The 12027-nt window shown below is 34.8% G+C and overlaps 1 protein-coding gene across 3 annotated transcripts in view; it reads left to right on the top strand.

The window, feature by feature from the left end:
- EPHA3 (EPH receptor A3) overlaps positions 1-12027 on the top strand; it is a 322548-nt gene that overhangs the window by 280934 nt on the left and 29587 nt on the right. For all 3 annotated transcript variants that reach the window (XM_040980850.1, XM_040980852.1, XM_040980851.1), the window contains exon 13: positions 333-542. In XM_040980850.1, the coding sequence (XP_040836784.1) occupies positions 333-542 (210 nt within the window). The remainder of the gene's footprint in view (positions 1-332; positions 543-12027) is intronic.

The following is a 12027-nucleotide window of genomic DNA, read 5'->3' as shown; positions in this document are numbered from 1 at the left end:
AAGAAAGAGACTGAAAATTCAAATAAATAATGACCAACCTATAATGGCCACAAAATATGTTCTTTCTACTGTTTTGACCTCAGTTATTCTTCTTTCCTGAGAGGATTGCTTGTCATCTATAGACAGGCCCAGTTTTGATTCTGAAGTCAAAGAAAATTAAAGCTACTTCTTGTTACAAAATATATGGACACCATGCTATTTTATTCTAAACTTGTAACTAGCTTGGAATGGAGGACTTGGAATTAATTCTGCTTGGAGCATCTTAACCAAGAAAAGATGTGACTTGCTGATATAGAAAAATACCTTACTTGTGCATTTGAAATGCTTCGCAGAAACACGACGCCCAGTTTACAGTTATCCAGCTGGTGGGGATGCTGCGAGGGATAGCATCTGGCATGAAGTACCTGTCAGACATGGGTTATGTTCACCGGGATCTTGCTGCTCGGAACATCTTGATCAACAGTAACCTGGTGTGCAAGGTTTCTGATTTTGGCCTTTCACGCGTTCTGGAGGATGACCCAGAGGCTGCATACACAACAAGGGTGAGTATCCTTCATCTTTTGATTTATTCCTATGATGTTGACTTGTGAATAGAAATATCAACCTGAACTGGTTTACCATTTTTTTTTTTTCCACAAAAGAAAAATTAACATCATAAAATTGGAATGTTGTATTCTGGTGAAATCCAGGGTCACTATTTAGAGAATGAATTGTGATATTAATACTTCAATTTCAGACAGTGGTTTAATGCTTCCCCCTCAGAAGTGGTAAAATCTCATATAGCAAAAATTATGAAATGTTTATATTTCCCTATCATTTTCATTATAATTATGTCACCTTGGATAGTCAGTGCACTGATGCAAGTGTTATGCAAAAGTTCATGAAAATAAATGTAATAGAAGACTATGCATAGACACTGTGAATTTTTGTTATGAAAATGTTTCACTCTTCCACTAAAAGAAGTATTTTAGAGCTTCTCTTGACATATCCAAATGGCCAGTATCATTATTCTCTTGCTTTGGGACTATTACTGAACACAATAAGGATTGCTTGAGTAAATTATTGTGATAATTGAGTGATAAGTCTGGTAGCACAGATGAGCATTACATGAATAACTTGTGGGTAGCATATCCATTCAGATACACTGAACAAAAGGGTAATTTACATTCTGCATGAGATAGAATGTCTTGCCTTCTTTTTCTCATCACATTTTTCAGAGTAACATGATTTCTAAAATTTCTGAATTTTTTGTTTTTCAAATTTTCTGCTTAATATTTTAGTCTCATTTGAGCGTTAATAAATCTGGAGGGTGAAACTGAGTACGGGAGACTTCCGTATATTTGAGAGCTTCTTTATGCTTCCACAGGCTGAGGAATGCAAGCTTTTAAACACAATCAATTTCTCTTCCTGTTCGTTTCTAAATGTCTAACTGTTGACTCCTGACTGTCCTTTTTCTTTTTTAAGAGTAGTGTCCATTTGGCACAATGGTTATTATGAAAGGCGTGTATTCCATGTGAGAGTGACGGTGTTAGAATCCTGACACTACTGCAGGTTGCAGTGACATAATAATGCAAGTCTTGAGAGGCAGATGCTAGCTCTCACAGTTGAGCATCTCATGTCAACAAAGAGATCCAGATGGAATTTCTAACTTTAACTCATTCCTTGCAGTTAGGCATTTGGGCGAGTGAACCAGAGGACGAGAAATCTCTGTCTCTGACTCTTGCCTTTCATAAAATGAAAAACAAAAATAGCAGCAAAAATAATCAACCTTGGCAATGTAATTATGAATAGCCAAGACCATTATAAAGTCCATTAAATAGGAAGATATGTACAATTGACATTTCCCATGGGAGAAACTACAATGAGGGTTTCACAGATTTATACTCAGTGTTCCAATTCCTGGAATACTTCTAGATACATTGATTCATGGATTTGTTTCTTGCCATGGAATTAAATATCACAAGCTTTTTGTTGTTGCTATTTTCAATTATATTGTACAATACACTGAAATTACTAATGGATCTACAAATTCTTTAATATGTGTCTGCATAGAAATATTGTTTGTAACACAGTTTACTGGGATAAGCACAAGAGAAATTTTGTCTTTTAAGCATTTGAATAGTTTCATCACAGGGACTAAAACAAAATAGCTTTGAATGTTCAGAAAATTGAAAAATCTGAAATACTGCTGTAATAGCACTGGTTTAGTTGTCATGTCTGCTCTGATGTCCACAAATGTTGTTCAGCCAGTGTTTTTGTAAATTTCATGCTTGAACTGCAATTTCATGAAAGTTACATATAAAACACATGATAATACATTTGCTATCTGGAGGAAAGTTATTTACTCTATTCCCTGCTATTTTACTTTGCATGCATATCCTTTATAACCTCTTACATTAAGAGCTTATACCCAGTCAAGGAGAATGATCATACTTAATCACATTGTCCTTGGCACAGCAGGCTCATTATTAAAGAAGTGCTTATGATTTCAGGGAAAAAAAAGCACTTGGTAAAAGGATTTTATATGAAATGCTAAACATGTGATTATTCACACTATAACCTATGCCGTATCAATGATCATATGATAGTATCCTTATTTCCAACACTGATCCTGATTTCTAGGATACTCAAAGAAACAATTTATGTGGCAGAAACTTGAGAGATTCTTACCGTTCTTTGCTGTGTATTGTTGATCTTTAGAGCTCCACATACACTGCTGGTGATCAGAGAGCCCTGATGATCAAAATTAATGACCTTACTGTGAAAAGCTACTGTTACTTAAAATGCTTCTCTAGGATTTCTGAAATGAAAGGGTGATGGTTTTCCTGTGAGTTTCAGTCTCAGTGAATTCTTGAAAACCACTCTGATCAAACGGGTTCATGTAACACCACCAGAACTCCTCAGACATACTTCTAGGGCTCCTGGCACTTTTATGAGAAGACAGAATTTGCCTCTCCATTGCTAGAGTAATTTAGGAAATGTTGACTTGCTCTTCAACAATAAGGCATGTTTAGTATAATTTTATCATTCATTCTAAAATAGGAGGGATTGTTATAAAGTGCTAGTTCTAATTTAAAAAAAAATTCTGAAACAGCTAAATGTACTGCCATTGTAAGTTTTAGTTTGGGAATATATAGCTACCATAAGAGCACTGTTATTGCACAAACCGGAGGGCATTCTTTTTATGGATTTGATTTAAGCCTACACAGTGACTGATGTCCTTAATAAAAATTATTAATTGAATAGAATTTGGAGAGATAGGCTTTGCTGAGATTAAAATCTCTGGTTTCAATAAGATTACAGTTTAACTAATAACACTGTACATTATCTTATAGATAATAGAGTCTATACATTTTCCTAGCAAAATACTGATTTTAGTTTACTCATCCACCTTACTTATTTGATTTAATAACACTTGATTTTAGTTATTTAAAACAAGTTCACCATTTCAAAGAGATGTGCTAAGTGTTAGTTTTTCATTTACTCTTTTGAATAAACATTTCAGTTAATTTTCTTTCTAAAGTCAGTTATGTAACTTTGTTAATTTAGTAGCGAATATCATAGAGTAGCTGTATTAACAAATATGATATGATAACAAATATCATAGAGTGTCTATGGCTTCTACAGTTCAGAAATTGGCATTTAGCACGTTAACCCTTTCCAGTTGCTGCTCTAAAGGTTGTCACCTACTGCTAGAGAGTCATTACACTAAAGAGTCATGAGGCATTTTATTCAATGTCACTGACATTGCATTGGCGCTCTCATATTTAGACTCTCTAAGAGCAACAGCAAGGCCACAAGAGTGGAGTAGAGACTTTGATGCATTATTCTCCATTTAAAACTTTTATATATTTGTGGATCTCTTTTTAAAAGGGTATTGCACAGCCAAAAATAACTTTTTTTCATCAATATGCACTTCTCGTCATCCTCATTTCCCAAATTGAGTGCTGTGGAAATTCCAAAAGCTGTTACTTTTCATGCTACAGTACATCCAAGCAAGTTGTAATCTCTGTAAAATTCCATGGTACTCTCCCGAGATGCTGAGAATGAAAAAAGCACAAAGTGTTAGCATTATTATGAAAATAGTTTTAATTCTCTGAATCTCTTGCAATGCTCTTGGGGGCCAGAGAGCTGCTTGGGTGACATTTTTGAAAGCTGTTCTTCCTGATGTTTAGATTAGGAAAGAGCACTTTAAAAACTGAAAGGATGTTCCAGTCATTATTTACTGATATAAATCTAAATTCTTGTGTGTTTTATGTGATCTAATATATTTTCAAGAGATAGCTTTTAACAAATAACTGCAGATGCATAGAAAATGTTGCAAAAGGCCTTGAAAATCCCTGGGTTTTACCGGGCTTGGATATGACTGCAAAAATTGCTTTGAAAATTCAATCATCCAAAAATGTTGTTGAGAAAACTAACAGAAAAAATGAATTTCTTCATTTGCGTTTCTATTACTGGTTGTTTGTCCTTGGTCTGCTAACCAACCACATTCTAATACAATCATGGTATTATTCATGAGAAATCATTGTCAATGAGTAATTATCACTTGTGTGTAATGGAATTTTGTTTTAAACAGTATTTTGTATATGTACATTCGTACATACATGGATGTGATATCATTATACTGCGGTGTTCAAGAGGATGGAATATTAAATGATCATGTTCAATTTGCTATTTAATGCAGAATAAAGTTAGGAAAAATTGGGGATTTCAACTTATCTCTCAACATAATTCTCAGTCCTTCAAGTTCATTGAAGAAGCGCAATTGCTATCCAAACAGTTTTAAGAAAATTGAGAAAGCCAAATAGTTTGTTCTTGGTTATATTCTTGATCATTATTTTTTTTCTTTTTGTGTCTTATGAAATTGTACATTGCCAACTGAATATTTGATATTTAATAAGTTCATCATTTTTCTCAGTTTTAGATTATTTTTTAAGAGTCAACACATTTTTTAGAGATTTATTTCTGTTTGAAAGAATGATTTACAGAGAAAATGAGAGCAAGAGAAAAAAATCCTCTATCCACTGGTTTACTCCCCAGGTGGCTACAATGGTCATAGCTAAACCAAGCTGAATCCAGGAGCCAGGAGCTTCTCCCAGGCCACCCATGTGGGTGTGTGTATCCAAGAATCTGGCCATTCTTTGCTATTTTCCCAAGCCATAAGCAGAGAGTTGGATGGGGAATGGAGTAGCCAGGACAAGAGCCAATGCCCATATAGGGTGCCAGTGCCTGAAAGTAGAGGATTTGCCTGTTGAACCAAGTAACCGCCATTTTAAAATTGCTATTATTTTACAAGATAAAGTTAGGTAGTCATAAAAAATTTCTTCTTCCCTTCCTGTTCTTCTCTCTGCATTTTCTTCTGCCATTTTCCCTCATATTGTCACAGAAGTGTAGTCTTTGAATATCAGCTGCAAGTTTAATATTCCATTCTATTAACATGTGTATCATGGCATTGCAGGTATAGGCAAAGCTAGAAAAAATCTAGTATCATACTCTCAAGTTATTTTTGACCATTTCTGTGGGAGTACTCCTTTAATTCAGGAGTAGAGATAAATCCTACAACACATTATAAGAAAGAATTTCATTTTTAATTTATTTATATTTTAGTTCTATTTGAAAAGCAAACTGCAGAGTTGAGACAAAGGTCTTCCACGTGTTGATTCATACTCCCAAAAGGTTGCAATGAACTGACCTAAAGCTGGGAGATTAGAGCTTCTTTCCCATCTCCCACTTGGGTGTAAGGTCCCACAGGCTTAGGCCATTATCCTTTGCTTTCACAAGTCATAAAGCGGAAAACTGGGTCAAAAGTGAAGCAGCTGGAACTCAACTGGCTCCCATGTGTGATGCTGATGTTAGCAGGTGGATAGTTAGCTTGCTACGCCAATGAGTCAACCCCAGGAAAATTTTATTTTGCGTGATGATTTGTTTGCTTTTTTTACATGAATAACTTTGCCAAATTGATGTCAGAAATATTCTAGTATAGCTTTGTCTTATGTAATTTCAAGACCATAAAAAAGAAAACATAACCCTCTGTTCTGCAAGGACAAGTGTTGTGAGTATAAATACATTTGTTTTTTTAATTTGTGGAGTGCGTGTTTGCAGATAGTGTACAAGAGGCTCTGACCCTTAATCCAAACTCCTGTTTTATGCACACTGGGAAGTTAAAGCTCTGGCAATTGGGTCTCTGACACGAAAGTGGGAAATCTAATCCAGTTCTTGGCTCCTGGTTGCATCCTTGCTGATCACCTGCCTAATGGCTCAAGTTTTTGGTACTCTGCATCCATATGGGGGACCAGGAAGAACTCCTGGCTTTGGATCAGCTCAATCCCAAACGTTGGGGCCATTTGAAGGGAACCAATTGTCAAAACGTCTTTCTTTGACTCTCCTCTCTGTAAATCTTCCTTTCCAATAGAAAATAAATAAATCTTTTTAAAACAGAGAATTCTAGGTTTAGTGATTTCAGTCATTGATATTACATCAAAATTTAATTACAAATCAAGGACATTCTAGCCACCAATTTTAGAAAAAATGGATAGCATGAATATTTTAACATATAAGAAAATTTCTAGGATCTATGTGGTAAAAAATCAAAACTATAATTTTGTAATAACCTCAAGATTAAGAAAGCTATCTATAAAAATATTGAAATAGATCACCTATAGTTTCTAGCAGGAACGACATTCTTTAAAGTCTGTGATTCATAAATCCACTTATTTAGTCAAAAATTGTGGAGAGTTTATAATATACAGACCCTGTACTAGGACATGGAAATGCAAAGTGGAAAAAGAAAAAAACAAAACCTTGACTTCATGGTCTTACATTTTACTATGAACTACAAGTAAAAAGAATCAAGTAAAGGTATAGCAAGAGTGAAGGACACGCATTGTAAAAATGGCTGGAGATCAGTGGGGAAGGGAGGGTACTTGGGGAAAAAGAGGAGAGACCCCAGTGCCCATTAAACTATGTCATAAAGCAAAATAATAATAAAAAAAAAAATTAAAAAGGCTTGGGAAGAGTTCCATTATTCAGGAACACAATTTTAGTAGTCAATCGGTGATTTAACTAAGACGGAACATCGGGTTAACAGTGAAAGGGCCTCCCTGCTATTGCTGTGGCTGTTAGTACTGATAGTACCTTAGTAAGAATAAATTTCAGATTTTTTCACAGCTCATTTGTGAATAACCCTAATTTTTAGTTACATGATGACACATTGCTGAATACTTTCCCTATATAACCGAAAGTCATGGACCAGACCCAAACTCCTCTGGTACTTGGGAGTTACAACATCATAGACTAGCCTTAACACTCAATATCTGAAATGCTGCTTAATTGACTCATTCCTATCCTATCATACTATTTCAAACACAGTACCAAGGTTCAAATCCATTCCAATGATGTTTTGACCCCTTTCATTTGCTTATCTTTGCTTTGAAATGGCGACATATTTCAAGCAGTTGTTTTACTAAATATTTATAAACAAATGAACCATTGCCATGATCTCAGAAGGTTTCAACATTTTCCAAAGTGTCTTGGTAGATAGTGTTTAGAGTACGAAAGCTACCTTTGCATTTTTTTCTTATTACTCAACTACCAGGATTAAATACATCTATGTTACACAACATTTGAGTTTCAACTGTTAGGATGATTTTTATATTATATCATTATTTCTGCTGCAAAAACACAGTATTCCTGCTATATTGCAGTTGCTTCTTTGAAAAATTGTGTTCAAAGCATAAAAAATACAAACTTTCAAGTGTTCTTCCATAATCATATATTTAAAAAAATAGTGTTTGAGAATATGTACAACACAATAAAATTTGATTGATTTTTTTATATTTTTAGATAGAATTTTTGAATTATGTGGTACAATTTTGTATAGACTGGGATGATTAACTTTTAAAGGCTCCTGACCTACATTAGGAAAAATGTTTAGCCTTGTCCTGATTTTTCTGTATTATTTTTATTTTTATTTTAGATGTATATTTAATATCAGAATACGTAACTTCATAATGCATTATGTGAATTTGAAAGTAACAATCAGTTTGTGTTTCATATCCTGGATAACCATAGACTAACTTAAAATATGAAGATTTTCCTGTATTTCAAAACGTTCCTAACCATTTCATAAACACTTGAAAAAGCTGAAAAGTTTAAGAGATGGCTTTTCCTCAAAGATCATTTATCTCTGATCTCCTGTGGCCATCAACATCTGCTGAAACTCTTCTCTCAGTGGCTTTAGATCTGAACTACTGGGGATTAGGATAGATACTTCCCCTGAGAGTTCTCTTGGATTGCCCTTCACCTTGTTGTCTACTGTTGTCAAAAGTGAGTGAAGTTTAGTCCCTGATAAAAGATAGATGCTAAATCCTTTAGCTGAATGATTTATCTCTATAGTTCCACTTCTGACCTAAGAAGCTAATATTTGCCTCTAGGTTAAAACACTCAATTACTTAGAGTTTACTCAGATAAACTCTCCAAAGTCCTTTGTCACTCTAAGTATGACATGACAGAGCACACAGGCAGGCAATGTGAACCGTAAATCACAAAGCGTCCCCTAAATCATCAGGGAAAGCTTTGTATATATAATTAGAGGAACACTTGGGCAGATATACAATATTATGCTTCAATGTCCAGACATTTTAGCAATTACACTCATTCTCTTTAGAAATCAAGATATGAAGCCTCCTAAATCCATAGTGAACAAGCTTACTTCAGTTAAGCTCCAGAAAAGTCAGGCTTTCAGCCAAATGTCTAATTTGAACTGTCTAAATTCATTAAGCTTAAAAAACTAAATTGCAGAATCTCAAGAACAGGTTTACTGTGTGACTCTCGCCTGAGAGTCGTAACTGCTGTTTCTTGGCAACATGAGCAAGGTTTTCTGTTCCCTCAACTAACCCTGGAATGTATTGCTGCAGTTATGCAATGCTTCTGCCCAGAAAACCCTGAACATTTTTACTTGCAATACTTTATTCATTTCTTTAACTGAGTATTCTATAAAAGTAACTCCAGATACTATACCCAATTAGATATCCAAAGTGGTAACCCAGTTAGCCCATATTGTTGAACACATGATAGTTAACATTGAATATGCTAGTTTCTTTGATATTTTGTGGGTTTAAAATAGAAATTTGAAGTCCAAAGTACTAAGGTTTATAATTCAGCAAACAACAGTATCATTAATTAAGCAATTAAAAGTAGATTAAATCTGTAATAAAGCCAAGGTCTATATTACCTATGGCCCTCAATGTATGAATGGCAAGAGTACTACTGAGAAGTTTAAAGAAGCTATGCTAAAACTGAATACGTCAAAATTGAACCCCAATACCAAAGCCCTTCACTCTTACTAAGCTTAAGAATGACACAGGAGGCTGAGTCCGCTTCTGCACTCCATCATTGAGCTATCAACAGGTGATCACTGGAACAAAGTGGCCATAGGTTGCAAAAATAGGAAGTAAATATTAGCTTCTGACATTCTTAAGCTTGAATTGGCAGTTCCTTTGCAATTAAGGTTTTAGATACACTCAATATTCTATAATTCTGACTTTTTCCAGTCAATTGGAAACTTCAAAAGTGCATAAATATGTGGAAGCCTATTTATTGATACGACCTTAAATAAATATTCCACTTTAAAATCTACTTAGATAGTAAAAATTATTTCCACATAAATGATTTCTATAATAGCCGGTTCTGCTTTTACAGTATTTTAAATATCTAGTAGTATTTTGCCAATCAAAACTTAAATTCTTAACTGATTTCGAAGTTTCTGCTTATCAAGCGCTGTTATTGTGGCAGGAAAACTGTGTGCCAAACCATGACAACAGCAAATCCTAACGTTGCATGTCCTATTAAAGGATGTGTTTGGTAGTTTTAAAGGCATATTCATTTTACAATTCCTTCCACATAAATAAACTAGGAAAGTAATTTATGAACAAAAAAAAATCACAGTCTCGTTTGCATGATGAATTTGAATTTGTTAATGTGGGTTTAGAGAAAGAAATTTTTGTGTCCATAATCAGGAGCAGAAATATGCAATGAGTTACTTGTCAGACATTTACTGAGTCAAACTCCTCTCTATTCAGTCTGGTTTGATTGTCTCAGACCTAAAGATGCTGGCGAAGTGCAGAGAGTTTTGTTGTACAGTATTACTACCTTAAAGTTATGGTCCCTGGCTTATTGTCATTCATACGTCAAAGCCAAATTTGACTTAAGGATCCCAATCTGAAGAATTTTTGTGCCAACAGGAAAACACAGAAAGCATAGTTATATGTATATTATCAAAACTAAGATTTTAGAAAAAAATAACTGCTGAACTTGATCCTTCTGTTTTTCTTATTAAAAATTACAGCCATGTATCTTGCTATGGTTTGGCTATTACTTTAGGTAGTATGGAGAATTTCAAAGGTCTCTTGTACAGGGAGGGTGAACATCTAATTGATTTATTGTATTTACAAGTTGGTTCTCTGGAAAGTGATTAGACTGCATTTGATTGTTTAAGTGGGGCCCATTGATCAAATCATGGAAGCTTTGTAAGACACAACATAGACGAACATGTGCACTCCCTCTTTTTGTGTGATGTTCTTCACTGTCAGCAGGCTGCCAATAGAAAGCCACTACCAGAAATTCAGTTAATGGAGCTTGCCTGATCATACAATGTGGAGAGTCTCACTATTTATAAAATTAGCATCTCTGAGATATTACACTGCAGTAATGGAAAACTGTATAATCTGAATTAAAATAAAATATCCATGGAAGGCTTCAAAGTGTGTAAACAAGGGCATCCACTAAGTTTACCTAAAAATCTCCCATAAGGACAATTTTCCTTTGCTAGTCAATGCTTATCAGCCACCACCCAAAGCAGCTGATATCAAATGGAAATGACTTCATTTCCCAGAAGACATTTTACACTGTCTTGAGGCATTTGGATGTCAAAACTGGATGCATGCTAATAAAAGAGGCCGAGGTGCTTCTGAACACTGCTTCAGAAGGAAAAATCTGGCCTGAAATACCAACATCTCCCTCTCTAGCTCTAAAACTACCTATCTAAAGAGTAAGAGTGGGAGGCATCTGTGCTTATCCCCTCATCACCAACATGGGTGCCTGTACTGATGAATGGATAACAAAATCATGCGATGTAGTCACAGCAGACAACTTTTCAGGAACTTAAAAAAATGACATCCTGAATCCTGAGACAACAGGGATGCCAGGCTGAGACATACAAATAGTGCATCCCCTTCTATGTTTAATCTGAAAGTGTTAGTATTATAGAATTAGTGCAGTAGTAATTACCAGGGCTGTGGTAAGTGATTTCAGGAGTAACATGATGAAGAGATTTGGATAAAGGAAACGTAATTACAGTTAAATGAAAAAAGTTATTTTCTTTACTTACAGTAAGGTGACTATACTTAATGATGGTATATTTTAGCCTGGCAAATGTGATGGGATGTGTTATGTGCTCTCACCAGAATAACTATGCAAATCAAAATGTTTGTTAATCAGCTAGGATTCACCACTTTTACTCCAGAACATCATGTTATTCATGATTAAAATAAGTAATTTCATAGCTTAAACATAAAGAAAAAATATAGACCTAGGAGTGCATATTAATAGTAAAATATGTTTGATGAACTATAATTATAATTGTAATAATTTTTATCTAGTGGTTTATTGAGATAGCATTTACTTACACTATCATAGCATTTAAATGTTTTAGTGTATTCATTTATTTACTGATTTGAGACTGAGATGGATGAGAGAGAGACAGAGAGATAACCCATCTGCTAGTCTTGCTCTAAAAGCTCACAGTGGCTGAGGCTAGAACTGGGCTGCTAGTGCCAGGACACAGGAATTCAAAACAGGTCTGCCATACTTACGGGGCAGGACTCAACTATTTGAGCCATTACCTACTCTTCCCAAGGTGCTCACAGACAGGCAGTTGGTGTCAGGAATAGAACAAGGATTCAAACAAGGCAATTCAATATCAGATGTGAATTTCCCAACTATTGCTGTATCAATAATCCCAACAAC

The sequence above is a fragment of the Ochotona curzoniae genome, unplaced genomic scaffold (genome assembly GCF_017591425.1).
Source record: "Ochotona curzoniae isolate NIBS_2020 unplaced genomic scaffold, NIBS_Ocur_1.0 contig_3498, whole genome shotgun sequence".
Lineage (NCBI taxonomy): Eukaryota > Metazoa > Chordata > Mammalia > Lagomorpha > Ochotonidae > Ochotona > Ochotona curzoniae.
The sequence above is the reverse complement of the archived record's forward strand: the minus strand, read 5'-3'. Positions and strand labels throughout refer to the sequence as shown.